The sequence below is a fragment of the Dermacentor silvarum genome, chromosome 3 (assembly GCF_013339745.2).
Source record: "Dermacentor silvarum isolate Dsil-2018 chromosome 3, BIME_Dsil_1.4, whole genome shotgun sequence".
NCBI classification, from domain to species: domain Eukaryota; kingdom Metazoa; phylum Arthropoda; class Arachnida; order Ixodida; family Ixodidae; genus Dermacentor; species Dermacentor silvarum.
The window spans coordinates 76,886,521-76,897,449 of NC_051156.1; the positions used below are offsets into that span (position 1 = coordinate 76,886,521).

The 10,929-nt window shown below is 45.5% G+C and overlaps 1 protein-coding gene across 1 annotated transcript in view; it reads right to left on the reverse strand.

Annotated features, from left to right (window-relative positions):
- LOC125943825 (uncharacterized) overlaps positions 1-10,143 on the reverse strand; it is a 62,446-nt gene extending 52,303 nt beyond the window's left edge. Inside the window, exon 1 of the mRNA XM_049663348.1 lies at positions 10,015-10,143. Within this exon, the coding sequence (XP_049519305.1) occupies positions 10,015-10,141 (127 nt within the window). The 5' untranslated portion in view covers positions 10,142-10,143. The remainder of the gene's footprint in view (positions 1-10,014) is intronic.
- Positions 10,144-10,929: the final 786 nt, after the last annotated feature.

The following is a 10,929-nucleotide window of genomic DNA, read 5'->3' on the forward strand; positions in this document are numbered from 1 at the left end:
TTCACAACTCCGTGCAGGGGCGGGGCCTCGACTCGATGAGGAATCACCATTTTCTTTTTCTTTTTTTCTCTCTGTTGGGCGGCGTTCCGCCGGCGTTGGAGCGCAAACCCGCTGGGCTCGTGGTGACTAGGCACAAATGCCGCTGCTGTTAAGGGATCGATGTTATTCGTAAATAAACGCATCACTGTTTTGATGATCCAAATATAATCTCACTGTCAGGGAAGGAGCAGTCTACCTGGCTGGAGCAGTATTTCTTTATTTGAGGTGTTGCTACGCTGCGCTCCGCAACACCCCAATGACCGCCGCTTCGCGTCGGCGCCCGGCACTGCGGCTTCCACCGCGGCACCGGGGCACAACCGACCGCACCGCAAAACAGAGAGGGAAAAAAAGTGCCGATATTTCATCGAGGCGAGGCCCCGCCCTTGCACGGATTTGTTGTGAAAACAGTCGTACCCTTTCTACTACGTTGATTTTTCATTTACTAACGTAAAAATCAGACCAATGTGTATTCTTAATTAAATTGACACTGCGGATCACGGTTATGTACATATATTTTGCCTCAAATAGGCCTGAGATTTCCTTTGCGCTGTATAATGTGGACGTGTATGACCCCGTGCCACCAGTGCTATTAGCTCAAAACAGTTTAGGGTATATATACTTCGTGTTCAAGCATGCATTTAACTGCTTGGTTTTTTGCCGGGCGGTTGAATCGAGTAACAGGCAGACAGACAGACAGACAAGTTTTTCGCGCTTAGGTAGCCCAAGAAAGACTATCGTCTTTAAGTATTTAACCACTTAACAGATCTCTTAGTATGCTGGCAGATTGGTGCAATAATTGGCAGATGTCAGTAAACGAAAAAAAATCCGTGACCATGACCGGCTCAAGAAAGAAAGAACCCTCTTGCTACACGTACCTCATTAATAACCAACCCCTTGCAAAAGTAATAGAACACAAATATCTAGGTATAACATTAACATCTGATCTGAAATGGGACACTCACATAACAAGCATCACTACCAAAGCGCTGCGCAAACTGTTCTACCTTAAACGATGCCTAAAACTATCACCTCCGTCCACCAAACTCCTAGCCTACACGACCTTCGTGAGACCTATTTTAGAGTATGCTAATACAGTATGGTTTCCGCATTCGAAGACTAACATTAAAAAACTAGAAACTGTCCAACGTAAGGCTGTGAGGTTTATTCACAACAAATATAAACGTACGGATTCCCCTACTAACCTGTTGGTTGCCTCTGGCCTTCAGACATTAGAAGCTAGAGCGATACAGTCCCGATTAATATTTCTTTTTCAAATTCTTCATAATACTTATAAAATTGATCATTCCAAATATGTCGCTTATTCACAGTCACGTGAAAGCCGACATAAGCATTTGCATACATTGGTGGAATATTCTCACAAGGTCGACGCATTTAAACACTCATTTTTCCCGTCTACAATACGAAAATGGAACCAATTAGATCGCAATATAACAAGCACTAACACTCTCTCTGAGTTCCGCACCAAAATAGAGGCACTAACTTTAAATTGAAAAACAGCATGTTTAGCAATTGAACAGGCTGACTGTCTCATCGTAAAGGATATATATAGATATTTTAATCACTTGATTGCCTTTCTTTCTTTTCTGCGTGTTAATTTTTTTGGTGCGCTTTCTTGTTTCATGTTGAAATTAAGTGTATACCTACTACTCAGTGAAACTTTTTCCGTCTTGTATGTTGCTGTATACATTGTTGCAAATCACACGAGTAAATATGTATGTCGCAATTGTACATTCCTAGGCATATATATGTATAGATACATTTTTTTTTCTCTTTCGTCTCACTTTTACTCTACAATGTACCCTCAATATGCCCACCTGTTATGCTCTCGATCGAGAGCGGCAGTATTGTAAATAAATAAATAAATAAAGTATCATCTTGAAAAATTAAGCTAGTTCCACACTTGTGAAATCTGATGAAACAGCGGAGCTCTGCAAGCGTGGGTGTAAGCATAGTGGGTATAACGCTCGCGTTCGGACCGTCAGTACCCGGACTCAAATCCCACCTCTCCCCCTCTCTCTCTGTCTCTTTCTTTGTTTCTCTTTCTTTCTCTCTCTCGTTCTCATTTTCTCTTTCTCGCGCCCATAGCAAGTTCTGTTACAATCTTTGGTGCAACGCAATCATATGGTTCCCATAAATGTATGTTCTACAAGCGTGGGTGCATAGCCTAGTGGTTATGACGCTCACCTTCGGACCGTGCGTACCCGGGTTCGAATCCCGTCTCGCCAAGTCTCTGTCTCCGGAAGGACCGCCTGTTGGGCTAGTTGGTCTAACATAGTTACTTTCAGATATAGTACAAAAAAAGTACACACAGAGAAACTAAGTTTCTCGCGTTTAGGTAGCCCAAGAAAGACTATCGTCTTTAAAAACCGTTCCGTTACTTATACCGCTCAGGCCTGTGGCTTGTAGATTTTACTTGCTCCCGAAGATTCACAAACAAGGTGACCCAGGCCGCCCGATTATTTCCGGCATAAACACTACAACTGAGAATTTATTACGCTACGTAGACTCTCTTATCAACCAGATTCCCAGAAATTTTCGTCATTTGTAAAGGATACGAATAATTTTCTTGAAGATATATGAAATATTGCCATTCCGCTTAACGCAATTCTTGTAATGCTCGACGTCACCTCTCGTTAAACTAACATACCGCATGCCGATGGAATTGCAGTAGTCCTTAAGATTTATAAAGATTCTCGTTTCAAGAAACCAGTTGATAACTATACCCTGGGATCACAGTTAAAGCTTATTCTTGAGCTCATTAACTTTGAATTTAGTAACTGTCATTCGGTTCAGATCCATGGTACGTCAATGGGAACTCGAATAAGCCCAAATTACGCTAATATCTTGATGGGTGTTGTGGAAAATGAATTTCTATCCAAAACTAACCTACGCCCTTTCTTTTATAAGCCCTTTATTGTCGATAACTTCTTGATTTGGACACCTGTGGAAGCTAGCCTGTTAAAGTTCATAGAAGGGTTTAATCACTTTCACCCTTCAATCAAATTTTCGGTCAACTTTCTCGACGTCACAGCTACGCTATCGCAAGGTCAGCAGCTCACAAAACTTATCGCAAACCTACTGATAGAAACCAGCTTCTACATTTGCAGAGCAGCCATGTGCGACATAGCAAAACCGGTATCCCGTACAGTCATGCTCACAGTTTCAAGGTATTGTGTACCGATCGCAAAGATTTTATTTCTAACTGCGAGCAACTTCAAAGTTATCTCGTTAAACGGCAGTATCCATCAAATTTTATTGACGGGCCATATGCCGAGCAGACCAATTATGTAAAGCCGATATTCTTAGCAGTAACCGGTTACCCTAAAGACGAACCAATACCAATCTTGTGCGAACACTCTCCGCGTCAGCGTCAAAAGTTTCTTCTATATTGAAACGCCACCACAGTATTCTTGCCCAAAGTGAACAGTTTTCCGATATCTTACGTCGTGTACCGACGGTGTAAGATCCTCCGCGATACGTTAGCATCCTCAAAATTAAATGAGCACGGAAAAGCATCTGGCTTCGCCCCATGCAATAAAGCACGTTACAATGTGTGTGTGTGCATATATATGAAACCACCCAGATAGTTATTAGTACATTTTCAGACTTTACCCTAAAAATTTGCGGATCCTTTAATTGCGAATCTGGTGCTCAGATTTACCGAAAGAGTCGAGGCACAAAATAACTTGTTTTTGGATTAGATGATCGACACTTTGTGAAGTTATTGTAGCGCCCGTGGTGTCGGGTCTTCTTTGTGTTTGTATTATTTGCGCTTCAGTGGCTTGGCTTCCCCAACAAAGGAGCCAACTGTTGAAGGGAGAATGCTGGTTGTGATACCGCAGTAATGGGTGTCGTGGAGCTGTGTGCCCAACAGAAACGCGCTCTTTTTCGATTGACGCTTTGCTGTCAACTGGTGAGCAGCGTTGCTAGTCCCATTACTTGAAAATCAGACTGTGTACAAAGGACGGCAGTTACAGAACGGCTTCACTCAGCCGTGTTTGTTGTCTACAGCAGGGGAAAAGGAGGAGGCAGAAAGGAGACGCCGAACCTTATCGACTACGAGCATGACCTTCAGAAGTAAGCGCTAACCGACAAGGGACAAATTGTAGGATACAAACACCAGCGCTTATCTTCGTCTGTTGGCGCTGTGTTCTGAAAGTAATTGTATACCAACATACTCAGGTTTCACTTTCTTTACGAGAGCCAGCAACGCACCACCAGGGAGGCAGGCGCCCAGCCCATCGGCAAAAGGTCGAGATGAAGTCGTATACTTTCAAAACTCTTGAATCCCGCATTGTTTGAATAATGTAATAACGAGTAAGTTATTTCCTTTTAATTCGGGGGATTTACGCTCCACCACCACAAGGTCATTATGAAGGACGCCGTAGTGAGGGACCCTGAAATAATCTTTTAGGGGCGAAGCTCCTTAGGGTGTGGGTCGTTCCCTCCTCTGTAGTAGTAGTAGTAGTAGTAGTATGTAGCCCACGGCCGGACTCGACTCCACCCTCCGCGCTCCCTTACGGCCTTTGCAATGATGGATGCTGCCGTCTGTCGCCGCAACTCTGTGGTGGCGCTGTTAGCTCACCGTTGCCGCCTCCGCAAAGCGCGTTCACAGATGCGCTCCGGCACCAGCAACATCTGCAATTCCGGCTGTCAGACGCAAGTTATCTCGAATATTAAAGCCTAATCTTTATTTTAAGTGCCAGTAGTCAACACCATAGCCTCATACGATGTGAATAAACAGCTTACAGCCTCTGTTTGAAGCCGCACGCCTGTAGCAGACGACGCTCGAAAGATTTAAAGGGGAAGGTTAAGCCAACATCCACAAATATTGAATACAGATGTCGTTACTTAGGAAAAATAATTATCTCAGTACATGCACTTCAATTTATGATAGGTGCAAATACTGCGAGGCTACAACAAAGGTAAAAATTTTACAGGTACAAACTATTTATTTCCTGATCAATACAGTGCACTCTTGTACATTTTGGTGCCAACAACCTTCACATCATGTACAATAAAGCCTAAAATATTTTCTGGGTGGCTTATGCACATAAGCAACTGGCTTTTCATTTTTTCGTTAATCTTTGTGTGATTTACTAAAGGTAGTCGGACAAATTTGTCAGCAATCACACCAGCTGTGCGCCTGGCGTGACAATTGCCAACATCTGGGCAGTTCAAGATGCGCGATTGTTCATGGTAGAGTGAAACGAGAAGTTGCAGCACTTCATGCACTTTTATTCGCGGAAAGTGCTTCGCAGCCGTTTCAAAGAAAGCCACAATGTTGTCCAAAAGTGCCAAAAACATGCGATTTTGGTGAAGCGTACACTTCGCCGGCAGTTCAAGAGGTCAGATTTTCGATCGTAATCATATCCTTTTGACGAAAGGAAGCGCAAAATGTCACACTCTCTGACAACTTATTCTGAATAACAAGGTCGTTTACTGCCATAGACTTGTATCTGGTGACGGAGAAAACTGCCTTTTTCTCACGTTTCTGGGAATCGCCAACGATCTTTTTGAGGGCAATATAGTGTTTGTCGTCGTTGCCCTCTTTCATCTTTTCTTTCTCTATAGAGAACTTTCTCAGTAGCCCCCCGCCCTTCGAGCGCTGGTAGGCAACTTGAGCCCGAAGCCTTTTCATCATGACCAGATAGTGACTAGCTAGGTACGCGTTGTTACTGGTGGTTTGTGTTGAAGCACTTTGTCTCTCCTCGGTTACCTCCTCCTTGGCACCAAAATATTAATGAGCAGGCAACAGCGATTCTGCTTTTCGCTTTAATGAATTCTCAGGAGCCGGTGGTTCACGCCACGCAGGGTCCTTAAGCGGTCTCTTTGCAGCTGGCATTATGTAGGACGGATAGAGTTCGAAGATGGTCGGTACAGCTCCCACAAGTAACTTCCGTACTTGGCATCCGGGAACATAATCACTCTCATTGAAGTGTTTGCTACACACTACAGTTTACCGTTGATGAGGACTTGTCGTTGATGACGAGATTTTCACGGGAAATGTTTTTTCGCCACTTAGAACACAGTTGCGCATCGCTAGGAAATTGGTGAAATGAAAAAACACCCGGCGTCTTCCCCTGTTGAGATTTGCAAAATGGCACACAACAGTACACCATGGCTACAGTGATCGCGTTTGAGGCAGAAGGAAGGAACGACGCTTTCACGCTTCCAACGATCCCGCGGAGAAAGCTCACGCATTCAGCTGCAAAACCTGGCGCACAATAGGCAGCACACGAGGGATCGGCGAGAGAGAGAGAGAGAGAGAGAAACGTGGTGGGAAAGGCAGGGAGGTTAACCGGAAAAGATTCTGGTTTGCTACCCTGCACTGGGGGAAGGGGAAGGGGAAATGAAAGGCGGAAAGAATAGGGAAGAGAAAAAGCAGTCACAAAAAAAAAAGGAAAAAGAAAAGGAGGAGGTTCGAAACGTCTGTGAGAACTATAGTCTGTCAGATAGTCCACTCGATCGCAAAAACTTCAAGAGTGCCTTGACTGACTTGTTGTGTGACGACTGTATAGGCCGGCGTTCCAGGACTGTCTGCTCCGAAAGCGGCTGGTCGTCAAGACGTGCCAGCGCGGTCGCGAGTGACTGCCTATGTGCGCTGTATTGGGGACAGTGACAAAGTACGTGCTCGATTGTTTCCTCGTCGCCGCAGTGATCACACGCAGCACTATCCTCCCATCCGATGCGGAAAGCAAACGACTTTGTAAATGCGACACCAAGCCACAATCTGCAAAGTACTGTTGTTTCGTGTCGGGATAGTCCAGGTGGAGGTCGAAGTCGAAGACAGGGGTCTAGTCGATGCAGACGTGTGTGTTGCAAACTAGGTGTGTTCCACAACGATTGTGTGGCATCGTCTGCAATCACTCGAAGTTTCGCTGCTGCATCTGTTCGTGACAGCGGGATTGGTTCCTGTGCGCCGTCTTCGTGAGCAGATCGAGCAGCTTCATCAGCATATTCGTTGCCCATTACGCCACAGTGGCTAGGGAGCCACTGAAAGGTGACGTCGTGTCCTTGCTCGACGAGGCAATGAAGGAGCTCTCGGATTTCTAGGACTAGTTGTTCGTAGGGTCCACGGTGTAAGGCGGAAAGCAAGCAATGTAGCGCTGCCTTGGAGTCACTGAAAACACTCCATTTGTTAGGTGGTTCCTCACGAATTATGCGAAGTGCGCTACGAAGAGCAGCAAGCTCCGCGGCTGTCGATGTCGTCTGGTGTGATGTCTTGAATTTCAAGGTGGAGGGATCGGCGACATAGACATGCCGCCGTCAAGAACAGAAGTGGTGAAGTAATTGCGCCCACAAAAGCAGACCAAGCCGACCACACTCATGTCGTGGGCATCAGCGGACACTTCTAACGAACGTTGTGCGCACAAGAATCTCACCAGTCGGGAAATCAGCATAGAACAAAGAAAAAACTTGACAGCATTTACTGAAGAAAATGGCAGCAGCAAAACCAAGCCCGCGCAAGTTCGTATGGGTGTTCTGTGCCCGCGCTACCGTGACTACCCGCGCGAGCCTTCGCTCCCACGGACACGGCGTGGTGGTGGTGACCTCTTGCGGCGAGCCATCGAGCAGCTCGTCAGAAAAAATTACATTGACTCCCGTCGCGTTGCAAAGGCCGTAAGGGAGCGCGGAGGAGAGTCGAGTCCGGCCGTGATGTAGCCACCTCTATTTTATGAATTGCTCAATAGATGGCGTTGTGTGTTCGTAGCCACCTGTAGTTTTAAGAAGTGTTCACTAGATGGCGTTCCGGTTCCACTTCCGGTTCCACTTTGCGCGCGTTCGGTGCGAACGCGGGCAAAACGCCGACAGCGTCGACAACAGTTCTGCGCGTTGCTGGTGCTGCTGCATGTCCAAGTTTATACAGCTGAAAAAACTACCTTGAGTCGACCCCATGGCTGCTTCGCATACTACTCAGGGTTCCCCTACGGGAAGATGGTGTTATTTTCTCTCTCGTTCCCGACGCGCGCTCTCTTTATCTCTCGTCCGTAGCTGTGGTTTACCCGAATGATCCCCCGGTGCTTCGCCCACTCATCATCATTCACTTCGTGGATATGCTGTGATTTTTTTCATCTGGGGTTCTTAACAGGGCACCCAATGCACAGTACACGGGCGTTTTTGCATATCGCTCGCGTTGAAATGAGACTGCCAAGGCCAGGATTAGCAGTGCAACGTCAAGCCACTGCACCACCACGGCGGGTAAGTAATATAAGGAGTTAAACATTTGCAGAGAAACAATAATTGCAATATACATAAGACATAAGGCGACTGAATGGAAACTTTTTTCCACCTGCCAATTTTAGTGCTTAAGAAAACACAACTTCCGGCGTTGCAACGCTAAAGAAACTTTAAATAATAATCAGTCTTTTGTGACCGTCTGTCACGAGCCGACAAAAGGAAAAAAGACAACCAAATTGAGTAGTCTACAGTGCAATTAAACGATAGTCGAGTTTTATGAGTTGTTATTTTGCTACAAGATAAATAATTGTCATGACTTTGTTATTTCCTTTGCTGCGTCACTTGTTAGGAAAACAATATCTCCATAAAAGCGTTACCTCCGCATGGCGCCATTCAATACTTTTACACCGGAAAGTTTTTGAATAAATTGAATTTTAATTGAGCTTTTGGGTCAATGGTGCGAAACTTATGAACAAATAAAAAGTTAAAACGTGATATATACAACCTGTTTTGATCAATCGTGGGATCCCCCAGCTGTATGATAGCGCTTGCTGCTAAAAATGACAGAGCACATGCACACAAAGTACAAAGGTCAACACACATGTGTACAACGACGGAACGTCGCGCTCGGGAATGCACGAGCGGCATATACAGTTTGAAATAGGCCACATATGAGCATGCGCGGTGCCAATGATGCGCCGGCCTTGCGTTTTTATCCTTGTTTATCGCCGCAGCTGCAACTGCTTTGACCGTCGAAAGCGCTGCCAACGGTATAGCGCAAAAACAAAGACAAACAAACAAACAAAAAACACAGCGAATCGTTTTTCTCGGCGCCCGGTGCAAGCTATGCTGCAAGCTTATGTTTATTGACAATCTTCGCTCACGAAACGCACAAGCCTCCACTTACCAATCATGTATGCTGTGCTTACATTTGACAGCGTTTCTGAGGTACCGAGACGTGTTGATTTCAATAAATCTCATCAGTTCGGGATATCTAGGCAGCATTTTCCTGTATTTGCGATCTAAACCTACAATTATTCGCAATTAACGTTGGCGGGTTGACGACCAATAAACTATGAAATTAGGTTTGTAAAATTCACTCCTAACAGACGGAAATAAACGCAATGGGTTATGCAAAATCCACGACACGATGCGCGAGAGGTATACGCGCACGCGCGACGCAATGGCGGTATAACAATACCGCGAACTGAGCATAAGCCTGTAGTATGAGGGCGCCGAGCCGGGCGATTCCATGTTTTTTTTTTTTTTTTTATTGTCGGAGCTACACCGTTGACAGCGCTTCTGACGGTCAAAGCAGCTGTTGGAGCCGCGGCGATAAACGAGGAGAGAAAATGCAAGGCAGGCGCGTCATTCGCACCACGCATGCTCAGATGTGGCCTATTTCAAACTGTAGATGTCGCTCGTGCAGTCCCGAGCGCGACGCTCAGTTGTTCTAGACATGAGTGTTATCCTCTGTACCTGTACGACGAATTCCTGTGTCAGGGCCATTAAGGCACTCGCAGGATAATCTAGCGCTCATGTGGACTGAATGTGAAAAGTGCATTACTTTATACTCTTGCTCTCATGAAATAAATGAGCCACGGATGACAGGACTGTGCTTGTTCTGAGCCAAAGGATTGAACAATCTTTTTAAGTGTTTTCACTAAATAGACATGCTAAATTTGTGCCCCAGATTAGGTTAAGTAGTTTACTGCTGCGGAAACGTCACAGCAAGAAAATACAGGTGGTGGTAAATGCTGCGTGTGCACATACCTGAGCAGGTAAGCGTCACGCCCATTACACTGGCTGGCCACGAAGCGGCTTCACGACTCACGCAGAACATCTCCATGAAGTAGACATAGAAAAGGCCCGAGGTGCAAAACACGCCTGTGGCAAACATAATGACAGTGCCGCCAACCACTGCAACACCCCATGATGTGTTTGCATGGCCATTGACCGTACGTCGCATCTCTGGTTGCAACTCATCCAAGTCAGTCGTTTGAGGTGGTGACACTGCATGAGAAAAGAAAACAAGAAAAGCAATAGAAATGTTCGCTTCCTACGCACAAAGCAAACATGTTAATGACAAAACAAAATTGGCCTATTTGATTTCTGAGCGAATCTAGGTTGCCGCAGAAGCAGCGCCGGCTGAGTGCCATAGGAACAGTGACAGTAGTCACAAATATATTTGCAAGTATTATATGGGATCTAAAGTATTATATGGGAACTACATTCCCAAGGCAAGAAAATGTGTAGCGGCGGTAAAACAGGACAAGCGCCACCATATCATGTAGCCTTTCAGACGGCCCAAGGTACTTGCGTGACAGCACGTGTGTCTCACATGCTAGTTGTTCTGCGACGAACGCCGCCGTTTCAGTGAAACAAAAGTGGTTACGTAACTGAAGAAAGTTATTCGCTATAAACGTTAAGAACCAAAGAAGTGAATTCGGTTTATTAATGAAATAGCGACTTTTCTTCTAGTACGGACATTGATGTTGAGTTTGTTATTTTGATGTGCAATGTCGTAGACAACAGAGCCCGCAACCGGCAAATCTACGAGGTTAGTGCAGATAGCTATACGTATATACGCCAACTCTATTGATGTGCGTGCTTTCCTGTGTCCAGCCATTTTGGGCTTGACACAGAAAAGTACACAGGAGTACTATAGTATGCTGTCTAAAGCATACT